At 42.0% G+C, this 24,985-nt stretch overlaps 1 protein-coding gene across 3 annotated transcripts; it reads right to left on the bottom strand.

Moving 5' to 3' along the window:
- Positions 1-4,499: 4,499 nt before the first annotated feature.
- Positions 4,500-9,985, bottom strand: MRPS33 (mitochondrial ribosomal protein S33). 3 transcript variants are annotated; one of them, XM_067307870.1, is made up of 4 exons: positions 9,842-9,985; positions 9,230-9,271; positions 6,639-6,894; positions 4,500-4,902 (listed from the first exon to the last, which is right to left on the bottom strand). In XM_067307870.1, exons 3-4 carry the CDS (start codon positions 6,851-6,853, stop codon positions 4,797-4,799), a joined length of 321 nt encoding a protein of 106 aa, XP_067163971.1. In that variant the 5' UTR covers positions 6,854-6,894; positions 9,230-9,271; positions 9,842-9,985; the 3' UTR covers positions 4,500-4,796. The 3 variants fall into 3 exon arrangements, with proteins under 3 accessions (XP_067163971.1, XP_067163964.1, XP_013803552.1); XM_067307863.1 differs by lacking the exon at positions 9,230-9,271; XM_013948098.2 differs by lacking the exons at positions 9,230-9,271; positions 9,842-9,985 and adding an exon at positions 9,311-9,482.
- Between the last annotated feature and the right edge of the window lie 15,000 nt (positions 9,986-24,985).

Genomic DNA, 24,985 nt, shown 5'->3' with positions numbered 1-24,985 from the left:
ATCCCTCTTGTACTGGGGAGCCCAGAACTGGACGCAGTACTCCAGACGTGGCCTCACCAGGGCTGAGTAGAGGGGGAGAATCACTTCCCTCGACCTGCTGGCAACACTCTTTCTGATGCACCCCAGGATACCATTGGCCTTCTTGGCCACAAGGGCACATTGCTGCCTCATGCTTAACTTGGTGTCCACCAGCACTCCCAGGTCCTTCTCAGCAGAGCTGCTTTCCAGCAGGTCAACCCCCAACCTGTACTGGTGCATGGGGTTATTCCTCCCCAGGTGCAGGACCCTGCACTTCCCTTTGTTGAATTTCATGAGGTTCCTCTCTGCCCACCTCTCCAGCCTGTCCAAGTCTCTTTGAATGGCAGCACAGCCCTCTGGCGTATCGGCCACTCCTCCCAGTTTTGTATCATCAGCAAACTTGCTGAGTGTGCACTCTGTGCCTTCATCCAGGTCATTGATGAAGAAGTTGAACAAGACTGGACCCAGTACTGACCCCTGGGGGACACCGCTAGCTACAGGCCTCCAACTAGACTCTGTACCACTGATCACAACTCTCTGAGCTCTGCCATTCAGCCAGGTCTCAATCCACCTCACTGTCCACTCATCTAACCCACACTTCCTGAGCTTGTCTATGAGGATGCTATGGGAGACAGTGTCAAAAGCCTTGCTGAAGTCTAGGTAGACAACATCCACTGCTCTCCCCTCATCTACCCAGGCAGTCATTCCATCATAGAAGGCTATCAGATTGGTTAGGCATGATTTCCCCTTGGTGAAGCCATGCTGACTACTCCTGATCACCTTCTTTTCCTCCACATGCGTGGAGATGGCTTCCAGGATGAGCTGCTCCATCACCTTTCCAGGGATGGAGGTGAGGCTGACTGGCCTGTAGTTCCCTGGGTCCTCCTTCTTGCCCTTTTTGAAGACTGGGGTGACATTGGCTTTCTTCCAGTCCTCGGGCACCTCTCCTGTTCTCCATGACCTTTCAAAGATGATGGAGAGTGGCTTAGACAATTAAAAATGGACATAATTAGAGGACTATAAAATACGGAAGAACAAAGCCAACTGTTATGGTCAAAAACGCCTTCAGCATCTTCCTGCATAATACAGACATAAGTACACTTCAGAAGGATTTGGAGACCTTATTTCCTAATGCCAATACCCACCTAAACTCAGGACTGCTGTTTCCATCCAAATATAACACTGCTGGAGATCTAGACTGGCACACAGGAACACTGTATAATGAATGCTTCTCTGCTATATTTCAACAGATTTCAAAGTCCATCTCCTTTCTCTGCTGTTGCTCCCCTTTAAAAGAGGGCAGCACTGGCATTTTTCACCACCAGCTAAATTACATTAACATGTTCAGGATTAAGAAGTTAGGATCTTTACTCTTCATCAGGAATTGAAGCATCTGTCTAAACATATTCCAAGGACAGTTAGCTTGTACCTCAGAGAAAGAATGAATTTTATAACAGAGCACAGCTGCAGAGTTTAAATGGTGAGAAAAATTATTGTAAGGGGAAAGCCAAAAAAAAAAAAAACTAATTAAACCTGATTATTTGTACATAAAATAGACATAGGCTGATAGCTGTAAAAAGTGTAAGTACTCCCAGCCTTATTCCTCAAAATATGGCTGAAACTCTCCTTCCTCTCCTAAATACACACTGAGTTAATACCTGGCATGATGTTTCAGGACTGAATTCCAATTCATGTCAGCCCTGTGATTCACAAAAAATAGTCTCCTTCAGGCCAGTATCTATTATCTTCTTAAAAGACAGAGCATAGGATAGTGGATTGTTACAGAGAGGGAAAGAAGCTAGGTAGAAAAGTGCCCATTTTCCTCTCTACCTCAGTTATGGAGTGGAGAAAAGCTGTATTTTCTAGAACAAAATAGTTACACTAAGCACTTGCAGCAAACAATAGGTTATTCTAACACTAGAATAAACTCAAAAAGTGGCTGCATCTTCGAGGGTGAAATCAAGGGAGGGGGAAAAGCCATTTTTGAACAGATGTAATTCTATAGAGTGAGTACTACAGAGAAAAGATCATGGAAAGTTAGGTGGGGGAATATTTCTTGTACTGGTACTGCTTTAATATAAGTTATCATTTTTCTTTAAAATTATGTCGCCCCACCCACTTTGCTTTTGTAAATACTGTGGAGAAAAGATGAAAGTCAAAAATTTGCTATTCTTGTTTGTTTTACATCTGCTTACTTCCCAGGCACTTCCACCAACTTCTCTCGTCTTCCTCTCTATTTTTGGACATACTGCTGTAAGTATCTTCCCAAAGTATGTTCCCAGGGTGATGATTTGATTCTAGAGCAGGTTTGCTCTTTCAGGGTATAGACAAAAGGGATCATTATAGATGAAGCCAAACAAGCCTTTCACTTCCCTGTTGATGAGAGGAACTTTTCAAAATCCATAAATAGCCAGGTGTCTTGGAACAAATAAGGAAGAACAGATCCCTAAGCCTGTGTATCTAATATTACACTGCTGAGTCCATATCTGTGCCTAGCAAAGTAGCACACTTTTCAAGAAACAGAATACCTGTAGCATTCACTGCCTTCAGTAAGCTCTGTGGATGCTCAGTCCTTCTGCAGTAGGCTAAACATGGATTCAGAAGCATAACCACGGCCAGTTATACAGTATAAGTGTTTTATATATTGTTATACGTATAAACAGGTCTACCCACGTGCCAAAGTTTAAGCTCATACGTATTTACTGAAGCAGGACCGTAAGTCACTTTTTGATACATGCACACTTTCTCTCTCTTGCTTGTTTGTAATGTTAAGGCTTGAAGTGTTTCACAGCAACAGGAAAGATTCTTTTGATTTTTCCTCTTTAAATTGCAGTGAAAATGCTTTTATTGATCTTTGGTTTAATTTTAGAAGACATCAAGTTCTGGCTGACAAAGCCATTGTACTACAGGCACCAGCTGTCCAGGACAACTGCCGCAGTGATTCTACTGTAGAGTTTCAGAATTGGTCTTACTCTCCACCAAACAAAATTATAGAACAACTCTATTCACTCACAGCCACAGCGAGAAACAAAATGTCAGGCAGCAGCATCCTTCCTCTTTAGGCAATACTCTCTCCTACCTGGGACCCTGCCTCATGCCACTCTCTCCTTCCTGAACAAGAATCAAAGGCAACTGGGCTTTCCATCAACTGCACCCTGTGTCCCAGGAACCCCATCACATGCTCTATACACTTCATAATACATCATGCCTACAACATTAAAACACCACAGGCACATTACAGTGGTGTTGAGCAAAAGTATAAAGTTTCTAAAAGCATTTTAAATTCGAATGAGAAATTTACCATTACAGGACAGAGCAGTTGTATATTTTACTAAATCCTACAGCATTTTGTTGTTTGTGGTAAGAACTCGGGCACTCCCCACAACACCAATGCTGCAGATCCTCTAAATCCATCTCTCTTAGAGCTTAGAAAACCAGGTATCAATAATCACTCAGTAAAGGGTACTGAGCAGGAACTACACAGCTCACCAAAAACACCATTAACACAGAACCTCTTGAGTTAATAATCTTGGTGAAATAAAGTTGTTGAGCTGTTATGAATTTATGTAGAAACATTGATTTCAATGATCATAGAGAACCCTTCAAATAACACATCTGAACAAGCTTGGGCTAGAAATATCAGTAGAATTTTAGTATTGGTACCTATTTCAGGATGCCTCTGTATGTGACATCAAGCACACCCCAAAGCTAACTGTGCAAACACTTTCTGCTCCAGCCACTCTGCATTTTGAATAGCTCCCCTTTACCACCACAAGGCTCTTCTTCTAAGTTTACAGGGTCTGGAAATTAAGAGATGCACAGTTTCAGAGCACATACAATCAAGGTGCACACATGGCCAGGCAGAGCAGCACAGTTACATTCTGTGCTTTCTGTTCCCTGACAGGGACTGACAAGTACAAATGATAGATTTATGTAATCATTAATCGTAGTGACACTGGAGGAGCCTAGCTATAAAATCAAATACTGAATACCAGGAATAGACAGTTCATCACCTTATGAAGTACTTCATACACATCCTCCAGGCAATGAAATTACATTTAAAATCCTTTTATTACAGTATACTTAAATATTGTATTTTAATTAGCAGGGGTTCCCAAACTGGAAAACAGTTTGAGCCTGTATTTCAGCCTCTTCTGTTGCAATATATAATTATTCAGGGTACAATAAGAGTGCTCAGGACAGGAAATGGATCGGAAAGTGTTGTCCAGTGCAAAAGCACAACAACTGATTCTAACAGCAACTTAAAAAAAAAATTATGAACGCTAAGGCTATCTGGAGTGAAACGCAGTACAAACAGGCAAGAAGACAAGCAGCAGCAGCAGGAGAAAACCTTTTTTTTGTGGCCACACACACAAAGCAGTATTGATACTAATGCAATAAAGTAAAACAGAAAATGAAAAAGAAACCCAATTTTGGCAAAAATGAAGATCAAGAAAAAATGAGATGGAGCAGCAGATGTATGCAATAAAAAAACTGAGCACTTTTATTTTTTGCTATTGCTGTTATTACTTAGGTAAGAGCGGGCTCTCATGACAAATCAACATGCTGCAATATACAGAACTATAGAAACTCACAAAACAATAAAACCACACGGATCCAAGTGCACTGCCAAGGTAGACTCCATCATTTTACAGCGTGTTTCTCCAGCTCCCACATGCAGCTCACATGCCAAGCCCTCTCCAGCTGGGAACAGAAAGCCTGAGTTACAGCTGTTCCCCAGTACCTCCAGAGCAGTTCATTACATTGTCAAAGTGACATTATTTCTTCTTGAGAGCTCTCTTTCCTTCACCCTTTTTTGGTCTTTCCTTCCCACGGAGCTTTTTCAACCGTCTCATCTCCTCTTTAAAGTCTTGATGCTCATCTCTAGATGGATAAGGAAGAGGGGGGGGGAAAAGTTTACTTCTTGGCTTATCCAGATGTGAAAGGTTCTTTGAACTGTACAACAATGAAAAAAAAAAACCTCAACCTTTTTGTAACAGTAAAGCCCATATTGAACCTCACAGTAGTGTATTCAGTGTTACTGCTAACAGTAATTGTGGACAGAATAATTTGCTCAGTACTTTCAGAACTAACAAGGTTGCTCTTTTCAGCAATAAATGGCATGTGTGTGTATATATATATTTCTTACATTGTATTTATCAATACATTGTGTTTAAATGAGCAGGAAAATACAAAAATCAGCAAGAGAAAAGAATGAGAATTTCCCCCTTCTCATCTCGCTCAGCAGTCTAGCAATAGCGCATTGTGTTTCTGAGCTAGGTACTAAGTTCAGGTCATTAACTTCTGAGAAGAGAGGGGCATGCTGAGCTGTAATTACAGTACATGACACTGCTCTCAGTGACTTCAGGAATGAAGTATGAAGAAGGTATCGTCTACTCATAAAATCTTAATAAAAGAATAAGATGGAGAGGAGGATGAAGGGGCTGGAGGAGATGAATCCTCAATGATGTTCAAATAAACTCTATTCATAATCTCTGACCCCACACTTTTCAGTGCAAAGTTATTTTTAGAAGGTCACAGAACTGCATCCTAAAATGGCCTAAGATTGCTGCACTGCTATTTTTAAACACAGCTTTTCTAAAAAAGAAACAAAAAGCTTACAAGTTATCATCAGACCTTTTTAGCCTACTTCCTGTCATTACATATTTCTGAACAGCAAACCTGATCCACTACAAGCTCTTTGTACACAGAGCAGCTAGAAAAGGAACTTGAGGAGATTAGGGAGGGAAGAAGGGAGAAGAACATTATCAAGTAGTTGAGACTTTTTGTGCCAATAGGCAGCTGTTCTAGAAAGTATTTGCATGCCCACCTAAACCAAGAGCATCCCGGATGCAATCCTGGATGGTCATCATGTGGTATTAGCAACAGAAACTAATCTGTTTCGACTTTACAGGGTTACCAGCCTTGCTTTTAAGGGATTTCTTCAGTGCTACTTGACTGAAGTCAAAGGATTCCATTTGACACCTGCTAATGATCTTTAATAGTGTAGCTTTTCCTACTTGAGACTGTGCAAATTCATTTAAAAATTAGCCCTGTTAATTTCAGCATCATCCGAACCAGTTGTCTGTTTATACCTCATTTGAATTTAGTTTATTTTAAAGGCTTAAATAACCTCCAGCCTAACGCACAGACTTTCCTTCTCTTCCAAATTTCAGTATTAGTTGTTGAATGATTCATATATAGGGTCAAATTGTCTTAGTGCAAGTTCTTTGTTAAGGTAATGTTACCTTTTTGTAGCACATTGATTTGGCATCTTCAAAACTACAGGCCCCCTTCTTCTTAATGAAAAAGCTCTCTTCCCTTCTCCATAATGCTGGAATAAGAACTACTTCTCAGGTAACTGGCTGCCCACAATTACACCTACAGTCTCTCTCACATAAAGTTCTATTCATTCAAATGGGAAAAATTACTGAGCAGTCACGTATTTTGGTTTTCTTGCCCTCAATGCAATAATCAGTTGTATATTTCCATATACACTATTATGAATTGAACCTTTTCCAATGGTTCCTCTTCTCCTTATGGAAAAAACTGTAACAAAACTCAGATCCACCCCTTCCCCCACTCCAGTCCTGCTCCCATCCCATGAACACCGTAATCACCTGTAAAGACCAAAGTAGCGGAGTTTCTTCATGAGGGCATAGTAGGTGTTGTGAGGAGGATACCAGCTGTAGACCTCCTTCCGTTTGGCCAAAGGCTGCTCACTGAATAACTTCACTACTTTCATAGATTTTGTGTCAGTTGGCCTGGCCACTTCTCCAAATATCCGAGCACTCAGACGGGCCATTCGTAGGGCGTAACTGGAAACGCTGGACATTTCCCAAGAAAGAGTGGGCACACACAGATATACCCACCTTCCTACAAAAGGAAAAAAACGCCACAACTCTTTAAGACAAATGAGTATTCCAAACAATCCCAGACTTAAGGCAACCAAAACAATTCATGGTGCACTGATCACATGTTTGAAGTCATACACTCCTTGCATGAAATTGGTCTAGTTCTTCATACATAACCCTGCATATAAGGAATATGTTTACACTAACTTAGGTACAATTAGAAGTTTAACTAGGACAGCACAGAAAGCAATATGAACTAGAAAAAACCTACACTGAACAGCATCTTACCATTGCTAGCTTATTAGTAGCTCCCACTTAGCCTGCTTAAAGCTAGCTTTACACTCCAGTCACAGAAATGATTGCGATGTGAACTTTGCCAAAAATGGGGCCTGCTGTGAAGCCCTCTGGCTTCTTTACATAATCTACAGAGGCATGAGACAGACACCACTTAACTATACTGAGGAAGCAACCTGGAAATTTTGCTCATGAAAATTTCTCACACCATTTAAAATATTTTATAAACGGAGCAGGCTTTGTTATACAGCTTCATTCATCTAGAAAAAATGGCCTATTAACTGTATAAAGAAATAAAATAAAAGCACATTCCTCCATAGGAATAACACAGATTTTCCAATCTCAAATGCCTTCCCTTGATCTTTTCCATCAAATTTTCTCTCAATTTGCTTTTCAGCCTCCTCTCAAATCTGCCCTTTTTAAGAGAGGAAGGAAATAATTTTCCCACACCATTTTCTTTTTTTTTTCTCCCCAAGAAAATCCCATGTCAGCAGCTTCTCATTTTCTTCCAGCAGTCTCCCCCTCTGAGGGCATAACCATTGTTACTAAGCCACCAGAGACAACGTTCACACTCTTACAGGTTTGTGGTGATGGGATTTCTTTCTGCTTTCCTACCTCTCTCCATTTTTCCTCCTCTTTGCATGTTTCCTTTGCTCTTTCTTTGCAGAATGGCATAAAAAAATGCTGGTGTCCACCAAGTATAAATGGTATTTTTATTAGTTTCATTCTACTTGTCTCGATAGGGAGACAGGTATGCAAGGAGAATACACAAATGAGGAAAAGGAAGAAAGCAAAATGTTTCTATTTGTCATCTCCTGCAGCAGGCTGTATTTCTGATGTTGGTTTTCAGCTCCCTGACAAAAATTGACAAGAGCAAAAAACACTGACAAGGATTAGACCTGCCCAGTTTTGCTGTTCTAGTTAGCTCCACTGGGGAAGCCAATGTAAGGAGCAAGGTAAAATCCTTTTCTGCAAAAGATTCCTGCACAGGAGAGTCAGTAGCTTGCATCTTAGGAATATAATGGACAAGAATAAGACCCACATGACCCTTTAAGTATTTTAAACATTATGTTATCTGTACTGTGCCTGTTCAAATAAGTCATGACCTAAGTCTCCAGAAACAATAAGTGGGGTTCTTTCACATGCACCACACTTATTTAAAATTTAAAATTCTTGTTTTAAGTACTGCTTAAATACTTAAATACAGCTGATTTCAGAAACCCACAGCTGAGTAAAGATGAGCATGAAATATTAAAAAGCATGGAGCAGGGACAAACATAATCAGCAGGACAGGGCTGAGTCAATTTTAGTAAGATAACAGGAAGCCTCTAGTTTAATAACATGAATCTGAAGTATTCGTAACCTCACTCATGTACTTCTACCCACTGGAGGACCTTATGTACAACCATCTACTCTGATTTACTCTTATTAGCTCTGTTAGAAAAGCATTAGGGAAGAAGCAGAAAGAAAATCAAGTCCGAGAAAAATACAACTATTCTGGGTGAAAGAGAGTAACAGAAAGAGCAACAAAAGAAAAGGCAAGGTATTAGAGAACTCAAGTTAGGGCAACAGGCCCGGTGTGAGAAGACAGAAGCTCTTAAATGATTCCAGGGCAGCCTTTCAGCTGGAACACCTACTATAAGGGGGAAGGATAACTTAGCTTGCTAAGTTCATTTCAGAACAGACTGTCCAAATTCCTCCACTAAGAGATGAAGCAACAAATTTTCTCCATAACTCTTCAACACATCAGAGTCAACTCTGACACAAAGCTTGCCTAATCTTTTTCTGCTGTAGCCTTATAATAAAAATGCCTTTAGCTCCTAGATGATGAAACCAATGGTCTGGGGGACCAGCTTTCCACTTCGGAGTCCCTAAAGGAATCCCGTAAATAGCCCAATCCAAGGTTGAAGACCTCAGCTAATCCTTGCCAGTCTAAGAATACTTGAGAGATTAGAAGGGTGAAGGCTGGAAACTCCCAAGTGCCAGAGCTATTCAAAGCTTGTTTTATGACGACCTAAGACTCTGCAAAATGCTACTAGAGAAGTTTCATGCTGGGCACTTACAGCAGGGATATTATCAGAAGAATGTATCGGTAATCAGCACACCTAAAACAAAAGCAAAAACATCACTCAGTGCTTCTTCACCTGCTCTCTACTCCTTATTGCTACTCAAAGCCTTGTTTTCTAGTCTTATGCTGTGTTTTTTTCTTTCAGACCCACTGGCTTCTCTCAGACCACTTCTTCCTCAGCATCAGGCCAGAGAACTATCCTCCTTTCCATTTTCAGAATTACAGTTGATTCTCCCGTGACCACAAAGGGAAAAGAAGTCTGGCCTAAGTCCACAGTCCCAGGAGAAGCGCAAGGGGGCCGAGGCGCACCCCAGCGTTGCCCTCCAACAGGCCCCGGCTCCTCCAACTTCACCGCCCCGCCGCAGGCCGCAACCGCAGGCTCGGGGCAGCCGCCGCCGCCGCCGCCATCACCGGCGGCGCCCCCAGCTCGGCCTGGCGCCCCGCTCGGGGGACACGGAGGTCGCGGGTGGGCTGAACCCCGCGCGACCGGGGGCAGAGGCCGCCGCCTCCTCCCCCTCCGCGGGGAGCAGCACCACGCACGGTCGCGGGGCCGGGCCTGCCCCCCGCACCGCCCCCTGCGCAGCCTTGTCCCCGCCAGGCCGCTCACCCCCGGCGCGGCGCGGCGCGGCCGCCGGCACCCCCGGCTCCGCTCCGAGCTGCTCCGCGGCCCAACGGAACGGTCGCCGCGGCCGGCGCGGGCGAGGGAAGGGTGTCCGTTCCGGCGCACGCGCCCTCGCTGCGCCGCTGAGGCGTCGCGGCGAGTGACGCCGCGCGCGGCGAGGGTGGGGGCGGCGCGGCGCGGCGGGGAGCGTTGGGGACCGTTGCGCAGCGTCACGTTCCTTGGCGGTGCTGTATCCGGCAGGCGGCAGCCCTCACTGCTCAGGCAGACAGTGCTCACGGGAGCCCCCCCGGGTTGTGTCGCAATTAGGATGAGGAGATGGAGGCCGTAAGGTCTTGCTGGGAATTCAGCCCTCAGGAAATTTTTGTGGCTCTTTTCTGCCTCTGGTGGGCTGTCGTTCAGTTATACGCATGGTACTTGGTGGCTATCCTGGTTCCTGCTAAATTTCTGTGGGGCACACTTCTGTTCAAGGCTTGTGCCTCTCACAGCCCAGCCCTCTGATCTATATGCCCACCACTTGCCATCCGTCTTCATCCTCTCGCACTGAATGACTATTTTTTAGCAGCTTACAACCCCCTGGTTCCTGCCCATCTGTGTGTGGCCCTTCATTTCTTTGGTGTACATATATTCCTATTTTTTGGTACTGCGTAGCATTTTGTCCAGGTGGTCACAAGCAATACTGATCTCTTGCCATCGTGTCATAGTTGCTTAGTCTGCCTGCCTGCCTTCTGTGCTGCTGCTGGAAACAGCAATTAGCAGTGAGCCCAGCCATGGGTCACCATGGGATTTCACCAGAACCTCAGCTGATAGCAGTTCCCATTCGTAACTGGTTTTGACAGTCTGTCAGCTAGTTCTAAGTCCACTTAATATGTACTTTTCTGATGCTATATTATGCTAATTTTTAATTAGTGTCAGGAGGTACTAAATCAGACTCTGTGCAAACATCTGAGTAAATTACAATTATGTGATTACATTTATAAACCAAACGACTAATGTCATCAAAGAATGAAATTGAGTTCGTCTGACAAGATCTATTTTCCAAAAAAGCATACTGACTAGCATTATACATATTGTTATTCCTTGGTCCTTCCTTGATTTAATTTCTTGTCACCTTTCCATTACTTGCCTAGGGCTGATCAGCCTGATGACCTAGACACCCAGGTCATCTCGCCTGCCCTTTTTAAACATTGGCATAATCTTCTATGATTTCCTTCATATTCCAAGATTTATTAAAAATTAACAACTTGCTCAAGATCGCCTTAGCCTGCTCTCTAAGGACTGTTACATGGAAGTTCCCTAGGCATTCTAATTTAAAAATGTTTATTCTAGTAGATGTTGTTTACCATCTTCCTTAGTTACTAAGGGACTGGAAAGTACTTCTTCATTACTAGGTAATAAAGTACCTCAACCTTAATCTTTTAAAATATGGACTAGAAAATGTTAACATTTCTGCCACTTCTGTACCATTTTCTCTATCTAGTAGTAGGATCTTTTCTGTTCTTAATATACTTACCCCCCCTGCCTTACAGTCCTTAGTCACACCAGTCACGCATTTTCTCTAGTCTTCATTTTTTGTAACATTTTCCCTATATTTTTGCCTTTGCACATTGTTCTACACTGTATTTTTAACTTTGAATTGTTTCTATTCACCTTGCTGCTGAGCCAAGATTGTCAAATCTTTAGCCAAAACAGTCCTTTTTGTTAATTATGGAATCATGGCTTTTGGACTATGTAGTGAGCTCATAAGAATTCTCAAATTTTATTTATATTTCTCTCTGTATTTTCGTGACAATTTTTCTCATCATCTCATCTTGAGGGAGATAGTCTTTCTGAAGCATCTCTGTGTATATGTGTTGGGACTGTCCTTTTTGGCTCATAATTATTGTAATCAGGTTGTGATTGCTAGTTGCTAAGCAACCACCATTTTCCTGTCCCATGATTAAATTGTTTAACATTATGAGTTCCAAAATACCTTTCCCATATGGACTGGAATAACTTCTGTCCCAGAAAATAAGTTTTAGAAATTGCAGTGAGACATGGCTGCTGGCTGTATTCTCATATAGCTCTTTTTGTACATTAGAGGAATGACTAGTCTGACTAGATGACTAGTAGCCATCTCCACTCCATTCCACCCCTCCTGAATTGGCTTAATCGAAATGAGTTACTGTCTCTTCATCTCTAAAACAATGTGTTTTAATGTGGAACATTACCGTCTCACATCTTCAAATTGCTTTATTTTTCTTAAAAGCATTATGGCAGAATATTTTAATTTTCCAATTTGGTGAATTGCCCTGACTGTTTCAGTAATGTTAATTAGATCTCATTTCTCCTCATCGGTGAAAATGTTCAGTTCTTCTTGCATGTTACCCAAACTCAGAGATTTGGCATGTAAACCATTGAAAAATGTCCCTTTGAGTATTGGCCTAAAACTGGACCTGATAGCATGGTCTTCATTCCATTTCTGTTTTCATGCAACGTTATCACCTTGGTATCTGATTATCTGAAATTACTCTGCTCTGTTTCAAAATGGATTAGGCTAATGTAAGAATTATGGCTGTTCATGAACAGGGCAGAGGTTAAACTGGCTTTCTTCTCATAGTTATCCATCGCAGCTCTGAATCACTAGGAAGCAGTCACCATGCAAAGATTTTCTCTTCAGAGATCACATGTTGTTGCCTCCGTCCTGCAAGCACAAATATACATAAATGTGCATGTGACAAGCTCCAACATGGCTTTTTTGCTCAGAAGTAAGTACACATATATGTACAGGTCTGCATTAGTTCATTTCCTATGTCTTTTTTCCTTTCAAAACAGTTGTTCCTCCAAATATTATTAAATCTGAGGCCAGGAATGAAGTAAAAATATATGTTTACAACAGCATGTTTTTCATTATTACATCATTTTTATTACTGTGGTTTTGAGGAGGACATCATGCAAAGTCAGGATTAGCATGCTGGCACAAGACAGCGTACAAACACTCAGGAAGGCGTATCAAGGTCACAACAATCAACAAAGCCACAACTCAACAGGTCTGCAAATTTGCAGGTGTCGAGCAAGGTCTGTTTTACAAACCATAAAGCCATAAATGGTCTTGGGCACCTCATCTGAGGGCTGCGTGTCCCTTCCTAGATTCTGCCAGGGAGTTTAAGTTCTGTGAGGCCCTGGGTTTCCCTGTGGAGGAAGTTGTCTGGGACACACTCCCTGACATGTGAGAACAGGTTAGGCAGGCCAGTCCCCATTCTGGCACGCTAGCAGTGCTGTAACCTGCATCCCCGTGAATAATTACCATCAGTGGTATACAGGTGGCTGCCTTCCTATTTCAGCTGCTGGTGATTAACATTCAGGTTGATGACTGAACTGGAGTCCAATCTCTTTATTATCATGCGTCCAGACACAGAGGGTGTTTCTTTGCTTAAATTTCTTAGTTATCACTGTAGGAGGAGATAGGAGAGGGGAAGACATGGATAATATGTTCCACTCATTCATCCCTGTCTACCTTCACACTAGTGCAGAATAATGGAATGGTTATTGAGATAGGGTACACAAAAGTTCGATTTCCAGTTCCTGAAGCTGGTGCTATATAGAGTGCTATGCACAGTCACCTGTCTAATCAGACCTTTGCAATGTTATTTACGTAGAACTGTAGGTATGTATTTGTGGAGTCTTTTGGACAAATAAAGTGAATGTCCTTGCTCTGAGCTTTTCACAGTCCAAATTAGACTTGACATGCTAAGGGGTGATAATAACAGGGAATGGAAGGAAGCAGCAGAGGCTGACAATAGGAAAAGGATTTGTGATAAGCTGAATTTTATATACGTGTTGTTAGAGCCTCCTGAGTTTTTTGTTCTAAATAGAGTGAAGTGTTTGGACTTGTCAGCAATTATTTAGAAGATCGGTGGCAGACAAGCGAGCAAAAGAAATGAAATCTTGGAAAAGAGTTAAAAGAGAGTGAGTTGACATGGGACTCAGAAACAAAGCAGGCACTCTGTGCATGGGGACTGTTGAGATGGAAAGAGATCGAGGGAGCAAAGAAGCATGCAAGGAGCACATGCAGAGAAGCAAAGTAGAGGAAGAGACCTCACGATAAAGGACAGGGAAACCTCTTTACAAATAGTTAGCAATAACTTGTAATGATCTGGAGTTACCAGGTTAGTTCCTGTTGTGTGTATATTTCAGTTATAACAGTGTTAAAGATCCTAAAGGCAGGATTTTGACAAAATAAAACACTTGAGCCAGTAGGAAGTTGTCCTGAGAAGGCAAAGGTATATCCAGAATGAAAAATAAGATCAGTTTGCTTATTGACACCTGCCTATCAACACTTTCAAGAAAGAAGAGTCTGATCTTTTTTTTTGGTTCTTGGAAAATGAGACATTTGAATAGGTCCTATATTAGACAGTAATCAACCTCAGTCCTAACTCGTAGAACTTAGGACATTAGAACAGGCATCTCATGCTGTAAGACAATCCTAACATTTTCTTGTTAAAAATATTGATATTAGGGAACAAAATAGTCTTCATCTGAGTCAAGTAGAAGGACCCTTTGTGCATTTGGTAAAACTGCATTGGCTGTTTTCTTGTATGTGTTTAAAATATGTTTCTTACTCATTTTTAGGTGATTGTGATTAATCTGTGAACTTCAATTGTGTTTTGTTACACAGCAATTCATGCTGAGCCATGCAGATGTCTAGCAGTGCAAATCCCTCTGGAGAGAATGTGTTGTATTAAGAGGCTGACAGACTTTGGGTGGGCATTTGAAGGATATTCTGACTTTAAAATAACTCATCAAACCGGTGCCTCAGAGTGAAATCCACAAAGATGCAGCTATTAAATACTGCTGCTCCAGCTATCTAACACTGGAAACTCTTGGGAGGGAGATGCAGCATAAAAGAAAAATAGAAATTATTTTTTAAAGCCAGTTTGCATCTGGAACTCATTGCTTTCCCAGACAGCAGGGCAGTTGAGGCAGCATTCTTGCCTCCTGGGGAAAGAGAGCAAGTGTTCTTCCTCTCTCTCTCTCTCCCTCTCTCTCCCCCTCTCTCCCCCTCCCGATGCCCTCTGACTGATGCTTGAAATGGTATTGACAGTTCTCCAGAGGAACCGTAGCATGACCATTTTTAATGGAAGATGAGCTGTTCAGCATAGCAGGGGGTGTATGAGGCTGAACAGGCAAGCGAGGGGGGGTGCAGTAAATCTCCACTCATCTACGTGTTTGTCATTTAGACTGACTGATTTGTAGTTCAACAGTATGTCAGAATAAACTATCAGTGATAGATCTGAAATATTTAAGGCTGAAGAGAATGAGTATTTCTTTGTGGTTAGATCAAGGGACTGGGAATGAGGATTGCTGAATCCTGTTCTATTTGTAGCTCTGTTACTATCTCACTGGATGACCTTAAGTAAGTTAATTAACCTATCTGCCATTTTACTTCTCTGTAAACTGGGGATAATAATGTCTCCTTCAGAAACGGACTGTGAGGAATAATTGATCAGTAGAAAATGCTTCAGCTTCCCCTAGTGAAAAACATACTACACAAAGTATTATTGCTACTTTACCAACAATATGCATCATATGCAGTAAAACTTTTAACAGCAACAGTAACAAAGGCACATCATGTTGGCTGGAACAAAGAATTGCAGAGGGAAGGAAAAAAAATGATGAAATCAACTGAAAAAGAGAAGAAATAATGGAGACATCTGGCTCACTGCTGATAAAAGTTCTTGTAGTTTCTCCCCCATCCTCCCTTGCAGAACCCATCTGAAAGGACATCCATCAAGGTTTTCAAACTAGAGAAAAACAGCTGTCCATCTCTAACTCTGTTTAACCAAGTGTAAGAAAAGGGAGTGAGTAAAAATGTTCTAGCAATAAAATTCTCAGGAAGGTAACCATCTCTTAAACAGAAAATGCAAGGAGATTAGGCAGTTTGTCTGAGTATCTGTTTATGGATTCTGAGGTGGCCTGCTCTTAGCAAGATGCTGTCTTGAATCTAGATCTCTTAGGCTTGCAGGCTGCGGGCTCCCCTGTTGACCTCTCTGGTGCATTCCAATGCATATGTTCTCTCACTGTTCTCTTGTTTTAGGTCTCTTCCTGTCTTAGAGTATCCAGATCAATGCTGACCACAGGATACATCATTAGCTCTTCAGGAGCACTCTGAATACTGACTCCTTGACTACCTGATTTGCAAGTCGGCAGGTTTCCCAAGATCTGGCTGGATTCCCAGGGACCCAGTCCTCTCAGTAGCACTCCTTGTAGTCCTAAGCATCACTGACTGGCCTTTCCCCTTTCTGTAGTCTTTTGGAGACAGAGCTAGGGAAAAAGACAATTCCCTTGAGAACATTTGCTTTGAGTTTGGAGTTCTCCACTCCAGTCCTGGGGGATGACATGAAGCTACCATTCACTATGCAGGGCCATGCAATGGATGTAAGGCCCAGAATACAATCTTGCACAGCACTCTAAACCAGCATTGCTCTTTGCTTCAGAATTTGGCTGTCTAGAGAAACGTAATCAATCTCATGTGCATTTCTCAGCCTCAGTTTCCTCAACCTGTGGGAGCATTCTTTGGTGTGGTGGTTCTTTGGATTCAAGTTTGTTCTTCAAATTTTATGCCCATGAGTACTGAAATCCTTTTTTTTTTTTTTTGTCTTCCTTGGGAAATTTTATTCCTTAGTCCACTTCCCTGAAAACAAGCAAGAAAATTATCTTCTCCCAGGCCAATCTCTTTAACGTACCTATTGTGCAGAGTACAGTCATTAAGACTTAGCACTCTTCATTTTTTCTTGTTTGGTGGGTACATGCTAAAGGCCTTTCTAGCAAAAGAAATAAATGTAGGTCTTCCATGGGCAGCAGTTTTCACAGAAGCAGCCATAATGACTATGTTGTACTTGACTGAATGCTCCAAATAATTGTCAAAGGTACATTGAACTCTTCATTTTCCCCTGCTCTATAAAGTAGTCGCCAGACTACTCTCTAGAGGCACTGACATCTTTCCTTGTCAGTTGCTTACCCTAAGTGGTTGAGGCTCGGTCCCACTTTATGAATGGCCCCATTATATTCAGTGCTAACACTGCATTCAAATCAAAGCTAAGTTTGCCGTTGTCTCTTAGAGATGTCCTCCTGCCTAGCTGTTATTACACTGGGCTTCCTGGAAGTGCAGGAAATCCTTTCAAATGTTCTTTTTTCCTCAGTTAAACTGATGAACTGAACTTCAAACCCAACTGCATTCTGCCTGGCTGCCGTGGCCCCAGTCTGCCCCACTAATGGGTCCTTCTGCTATGAACAGGATTTCTGGAAATGGCAGCAAGGGGCTGTGCACACAGATCCTGGCTTTCCACAGGTTCTTCACAATCGTAGCTGCTGCTGCTGGGATGCAAGTCAGTAGCAACTGCTCAGGTGCCGCGTTGGGTCTCCAACTGTAGACTGTCTTGAATACAGGACTGCAGAGGTCATTCTGGCTCTAAGCCAGGTATGTGGGAGGAGATGGAGATCTGTTTGTCAGTGACCAGACTAACTGTACTGGCTGGACACTCCAGACAGGCCTTTCCCTGAAATGCTTTGTGCCTACAAAGCTTGCATCTATTCACCACACTGTGAGTATCTAAACTGTTGCTGTAAAGCACTTGAAGGTGCCCAGCTTCTGAAAGGTGCTCTAGAACAGAGACATCAAGTTGTAGGTTTCTGTAAATGCTTCATTTTCTATGTCAGCTTTAGTGGTATGATATGTTGGATTGTAATTTTCAATGAAAAATAACAATGGCATGTGAGACTAACTGCTGTTGTGATCTCAAATCAGTGCTGACAGAAGAAGAAGAATCATTAAGGAGCTTCTCTCAACTTATAGAAAACCAGCACTAGCAGCATTCTGCTTAAATATATAGATTTTCTTTCCTCCTCTTTCCTTCATTCTTTGTTAAGACTAACAAACCAATGATGATTGCATGGAAACTAGGTCTCCTTGCTTAGGAATTCGTCTTTTCCTGCTGCTTATTTCCCACCTGGAGCTATAATCCTCTCAGTGTGATCTAATCACTTCCTCAACAACCAGTTGTGATATCCCAGTGTTCAAATTTCAGGTGGGAAAATAAATTGCAGAAACAGATGAATTCTGAAGAACCAAAGCCTTTATTTTCATGCAAAATGTTGGTAATAAAGAATGAGAAGAGCTAAATGCAAAACTGTTGGAGATAGCAGCCGACATGTCTAAATATCAATCTAGATGTCAGCTGCTTTTATACTCACGTGCACACACACACACACATATTTATAATTTTTTATTCTTTTTTGATCTTAAGTGAATCTACTCAGCTAGGACTTCACAGCCAAATGAAATTCGTGAAGATTGCAGTCTTAATTCTGAGCCATGTTCCAAAGTGGAGGAATGTTTTTAGAGAATATGATTTTTCTAAGCAGGTACTATTTTTGGCTTTGCTTACTGTTTTCTTTCCAGTCCCTCCTGTGACGATTTTTCATGTTTTCTGTGAATTCTGATTTTTAACTAATCCTTGTTCTTCTTTTTTGACTAACAGAAGAAACGAATTGGCAGCTGGGAGTTGCATACCACATTGCAGATGCGATACATTCATTACCAAAAAAGCATGTTAGACTGTATCTCTGTTTTTGAGTGGATTAGTTCACAAAACACCTGTTGATATAACCTATGTCCAGAAGTCTCTTTGGGAATGAACAAAGTGTTCTGAAATCTGTCAGTAACTTAATGGAGGTTGTGCAGTGTGACCTGACATCTCAACCAAAATAACAGTACTACAGATACACCTTTGTATAAGTCTGCATATATGAACTAAATATTGATGCGCTACAGCAAAATATGAATTATTCAGGCCTTAATATATTGCCAATCTATGTATTAGATGTAGCTTTAAGAATAAAAGTCCCTTCTTAGAAAATATACTTATTATTGGCAGCCAAGATGTCTGAGATTTGCTTCTGAGTCAGTACTCTTTGGCCCTGATATCTCATCTCTACCATCCTGGATTCTTCTTGCTAGTTCTATAAAAATTGCAAGATTTATGAATTTTAATGAAAAAAATAGTATCTCCTGTTTTCCACTGAGCCCAATGATGATGATGTTGGAAAGCTATCTTTTTTTGTAGCTGGCTTTGAGCAGCTGCAAAACCTTCTTGCTATACAATTCTTTCATTCAAAGCAATGTCGCCTTCATCACTGCAGTAGGCAATGTTTTCTTCCTGCAACAGGATTTAGGGTAGGAGACTGAGCTTGCAATGTAGCCATAAGGTAAAGTTGGGGAAGCAGAGGTGCTTGCACAGTGTGGTTTGTTGTAAACAGTAGTCCTTCTAGCAAGGCATATGGGGAAAACAGTTCTGTGGGAGGGAGTTCATGCAGAAACCTTGTTCAGCTCAGAGGAGAAAAAGCTCTAGGATATGAGGACGTTGACTACCAAGTTGGCAAGACAATAAGCAGGAGGCATAAAAGATTTCTGCTATGACCACAGAGCACTCCCAGCTCCCCCAGAATGAAGCGGAATCTCTGCTTGCGAAACCAAGGGCCTAAGATGTATTTTCTACTATAGGGAGATGAATTCAGAAGAGCCCTGAGGGCTAAAGATGGCCTGTGTGCTTTGACTGAGTTGTCTTGTAGCTCAGCAGAACTCCTTTCAACAAAGACTTATACACGTGCAATTTAGGCCTTTTCTTTTTCTTGAAGCTTTTCTTGTTGCACCTCTGACATTGGAAGAGCTTGAATATTTACACAGGAGTCAACAAGAGAGGGACAAGTCTGGCTTTTGGGAGCCTCTTCAGTGTTCACCTGTGAGCATGTGGCACATTTAGATCCTATCACCACCTGGTAGAAGAAGGTAAAACTCATGGCAACACCTTTAAAAGTGGAGTGATAGGTTCCAAATTACTGTGCAGTTTATCACAGTGCCCATGAATATTCAGTCTGAGTGTGGCTGGTACAGTGATAATGTCTTCAGTTGACTAAATTTAACTATCAGACCTTGCTTTCAGCAGCTTTTAGCTTTGTTAAATTTTAACTGTTTGGGCTGACATTTCCTAAGAATGGTTTCTGCTTTGGGATGAAGTTTTGGGGAAAGTTTAATTATTATTTACCTAGAAAAAGTTCATTCTTGCTTTGTCTGGGTTTAAAAATATTCTTGGAGATGTTGTGATGAGAAGCAGTAGTTATCAGTTAGCTGTGTCCGCAGAGTAGCCTTAGGTGGTCCACAGTGTTGTGGTTTTGACAGCTGACAGATAAATAATAAAGAGTAAGTTTTCACAGAAAGCTGCAATTTTAGTGGAAAGCCTCTAGTGAATTTTTGGGGGTTTTGTTTTTGGAAAAACAACCGTATACTGTGGTGCTTTTTACTCAGGTACTTCTTTTACCTGTCTGCTAGTCTCTGTGTGAGGCAATTCAGTGTTGGCCATTCCCTCAGGTTTATTGAAAAAGATGATGTAGGACTGTTCACCTGCATGTCTTCCTGCTTTCTGCCTGGCAATTCATTTTGTTTCCTTCCAAAACAATTCTGTTCTCTTGGTGCTACGCTCCATCCAGTTCCTGACCCCCTGATTAATTCTGTCTTAGTTCATCTATGCTTCTCCTTCTTCACAACTTCAAATCAGTAAATCAAGACACTAAGAAAGCAACAAAATAAAAATTGCCCATGAATTGCCATTCATTTGTGTCTTGTGTTTATGAGGTAAGATCCATGACCATATCCTTTTTTTTTACACAAACCCTGTTTCCATTCATGGTAGATGACCTTTGAAAGATAAAATAGTGCACTCCTGAGATGGCAGTTGTTTGGTGCAGAGTTTGGAAGCTGTTTACTGAGCCTAGCAGTGAAGTACAGACAGAAAAAAACAAGGTCACACATTAAGGCAGCTGAATGCCTTCTCAGAAAATTGGATTTTTTTCCCCCTTCTTTGTCAGAGCTGCTATTGTGAAGCTGGGTGGATCAAAAAATGACATTTTTCCCACCTGATGTCAGTGTGGTCCCCATTTCCTGTGTGTCCAGTTTCAGTCATCCATGGTCTAATTTGTAGAAATACTGAAAACTGCATCTAGACCAAGGTGCCTGGGAGCTGTCCTCTGAGGAACAAAAGCTCTCAGTGCTCAAAAAGTTCTGGTTATAAGCTTCCTAAATGGAGCACCCAAAATATCCTGACATGTTTAAAATATTGGTTTTTATCTTTGTTCCTCAGCAAGGAGCTGTGAAGATAAGTTCACTGATGTTTGTAAAAAAAAAACCCTCAAACACCACAACGAGAACACCACCATAGAAAAGCCCATGAGGAAATTAATCACTCTATATTCGACACAAGATCTGGATGCTCTGCAGTAAATAGTACATGCACCCCACATTGGATGGTAAGGATAGGAGAAAATTTGAATAGCGTTCATTAAGTGAGTGACATCCATCCTTCACATCGAAAAAGACAAGAGACCCATGGAAAAAAAAGATGTAATTAAAGATTGTATCATAATGTGTATGTATAAGGAAGGGGTGAATTAATGTTGCATGGGTGATCTTAAATCTGGCATTCACTAACTTGCTTAACTTTGCAATCCAAATGGGTTTTGTAGAGATACAGCAAAACAAAACCCCTTTGGGAGTTGGTGGAGGGACAGGGAGACATCTAGCTAGTGTGTGCAGCTGATACTTTCGTGTGCACAGCTAGACACTAGTGTGTGCATAGTTATCTGGCAAATCTGTGTGTGTGTGTGTGTGTGTGTGTGTGTGGCTAGCTAGTGTGTATGTGGCTGGTTGATGTTTCCTTCTGAAAATGCCCTTCTCTATTAAAGGCAGAAGGAGCATTAGCAAGTGGCTAAGATGCCCAGGTTTTATAGGAGGAACTTTTACATCGACTTCTTTGGTCCAGATCTTCCTTTATGGATCCTCTGCTTAGTTCTGAATTACTTGAGCACCCCAAAATCAGTTTGGCTTTCTTGGGCAAGCCCCTCATACAGTTTGGTGGGAGATGTCCTGAGATGCTTCTATGGGTAGGTGGCATCTTTCACCTGCATGTTAGCAGAACGTCTGCCACAATGAAGATTCACCCATGCAGGTGTCCAAGGTGCATGTGAAAGATAAAAAGTATTAGTAGTTATAATTTGTTATATCTGTGTTTGGTTTGATTACTGTCTTGTATTTGAAATCCTGTAATTAGAGCAGTGAACTGTCTCCAGGGTCACTGCTACTTCAAGTAATACAATACCAGTATGAGCTCCTTTGGCTTCGGTAAGAGGTACATTACAAAGAATGAAGGCTGGAGCCCATGTAAATTAAACAACACCTCTTGGGAAATGACAAGCACAAAGAGAGAAGGGCAATACCGAGGATCGTCTCTCCCTGTTGAATAAACGGAATTAGCGGCACAGATCCCTGGAAATGGGAAGAGCATTGAGCTGTTCAATCCCCTCCCCCACTAGATGGCACTGAACTCTCTTTCTTTAAAAGAAAAAAAAAGAGGTGGAGGTCATTTTGATGTGGAAAAAAATGAAGAAAAGCAAATTGCAGTTGGTCCTCCAGTAAATCTGCCCTTCCCCCTTGCAGCCCCACACCCCCTGTGTGCCTCAGCACCGGCTCTCAGTGCCCCATGTCTGGCACCTTCTTGGAAGGCACTGGACTAGGGAAGCTGGAGGATGCTAAGGAGGCTGAAACGGTCCAGCGAGGAAATGGAGATGAGCCTGGCATTATCTGGAAGGTAATGTGTGGTGAGGTCTAACAGGCAATGATGCTGGCTTGTCACAACACACATCTTCGTGATGGAGGCACTGGGCTCTGCTTTGCTGTCCGCTGCCTTTGGACATGTTTGCAGTGCACCCATGTGGCTTCAGCTTTCCCTCTGAAATCATAATTTCCCTCATTGAAATCATAATGGGCAGAGAGGGCAGAGAGCCTCAGCTTGCATTTTAATCTTCTACTCAATCTGCATGTTCGGCCCCCAGTTCATTTAAGACCAGCGAATTGACTCCCTTCCCCAAGATACCCTCACTTCACTGTAGGCAAGCGTTTGAGCATTTCACCATGCATGCTGAAGTGTGTGTTTTTTTTTTTTTAATGCCTTTCTGCCAGAGAGCCACAGCGATTGCTTTTTTCCCCCTGTGGTGAGGCAGGGGTGGGGTGGGAGGAAGAGAATTTAATAATGATCTGTTTGTGCTGAGAAGGGGCTGTCTATAATAATCCTGGGAAGAGATGGAGGCAAGGTTCGTAACGCCTGCAGCAAGCAATATCCTGCCTCTCCTGAAAGGAGTGAGACGATGGTGATGATGAGGGAGAAAATGCTTAATTCTACGAGCTCCTCTGAAATCCAACGCTTTCTCCTGCATTTATGTATTTAAGGTGACTTGTGGGAGGATGTAGATACCTATCTGATTGAGCTACAAGTACAAGCAGAAAAATAGAAATGCATACAGACTGCCACCGAGATGCCTTTTCTGAGAAAAAGATAAAACTTGGATGTGCATGACTTCAGCCCCTGTTTAAGAATGAGAGCAGGGAACAAGTGTCCCTTCTCCCAGTGCCAAAGTCCCCCTGCCCCCGAGCTCTTACATCCTGGGAGCGTGATAGAAAAACCTGGCACCTGGATCTCACTGGGTCCAACCACATTTTGGCTCTTTTTTTTTTGGGCGCTATTAGACTGTTATTCTAGTGTACAACTAGAAAAGAAATGTAGACACTATTGCCTTATATGATATCCCTGTCCCCTGACTTATCTTTGTCCAGCATCACCAGAAAAACAGATCTGGTAGCTGGATCCTCCATTTTGCCTTTCCCCTCAATTTTCCCGTTCTGTAGTTTAAATAGAGAATAAATGTGGCAGATCCTCATGCACATGACCTCAACTCTGCCTCACAAAGGAGCAAGACAACCATTAAACCCTTTCAGCACTTGGTTCCTGCTTTTTATTGATTGATTCTTAAATCTAGAGTCCAACAATCCCATCAGTGCCAACAATATGATTGGTAAAGTTTGACTTGCTCCCTGTTCTCATCCTCCAACTTGCGACTTGAAGCTAAAAATTGGCAAAGAAATCCAGATGCACTCATATCTATGTGTGGGAGCATCATAAGAGACATGTTCACGATCTTCTTTTTGTAGGATCTAGCAGTTTTTTGACCACAAACATTTAAATTTTATCCCCGAACAGTTAACCAGTGTGGCTGTGCCAAGCACACTATAAAACTGAATTCTTCTTATGTAGTTGCTTGAAAAATCCAAATGTAAAAGTGGATCTTCCTGTGCTTAACTGTTTTCTAAAAAACATAGATCCTTAAAAATTTACCTTCCATATGAACAACAAAGGAAAGTTACTGTGAAAAAAATCTTTGTCTAGTCCCTTGTTTCAATAAAACAACTTAATCTGGAGCTTCTTAGATACAGTTTTCATAACATTGACATTTTGTAAGAGAGCTGTTTGAGCAGATGCAGATGATCACAATATCCATGGTTTCAATGATCAACTTTCCTTTGTGAATTTCTTAATCATGTTGGGGGGGTAGACAATCTAGTACATATAAAACCAAAAATGTCTTAATGGGAGAAATGCCCCTATCTAGCTGAAAATCCCAAATGACCTGGGACCTGAGTTTGCCAGGTAAAGTATAAGGAGATGTGCCTCCCTGTTTGATGATACAATTTGGTTTGGCTTGGGGCCAAAAATGATAGGATCCAGCAGTGTGTTTTTTCTGATGCAACCGTACCACTCCACAAGAAAATCTAGGTATGTGGTTTTGATACACAAAGAGCTCCTCTCTCTCCCATCTCTCCTTCCCACTGTAGCAAATACAATTTATGTGGCTGGGGTTAAAAGCTGTTGGAGTCCCAGTACTACCACCCTTTGGGCCAAGAAGCATCTCCAACCCAGGGGTTCCAGCATAGGCTGTATTTATTTTCTATGTAGATGACCCAGTTTGGGCTTTAGGGGCCAAAAGTTGGTAGGATCCACTATGGATGTAGATTTTTGCAGCACTCGTTCCTGGAGATGCATTGGGCTGTTGGTTTTTTGGTGCAGTAGTTGTGCCTGCGTTGTTTCCTATTCATGCTGTGGTCTGTGGTGTGTGAGAGCCAAATACTGGATGAGGCTAACTAGATCCCTCTGCCCGCTCCAGGATACTGTGATACTTGTAGACCAGAATGTGCCAGGATCCCCAGTTTTT

This window comes from Apteryx mantelli, chromosome 1 (genome assembly GCF_036417845.1).
Source record: "Apteryx mantelli isolate bAptMan1 chromosome 1, bAptMan1.hap1, whole genome shotgun sequence".
Taxonomy (NCBI): domain Eukaryota; kingdom Metazoa; phylum Chordata; class Aves; order Apterygiformes; family Apterygidae; genus Apteryx; species Apteryx mantelli.
The sequence above is the reverse complement of the archived record's forward strand: the minus strand, read 5'-3'. Positions and strand labels throughout refer to the sequence as shown.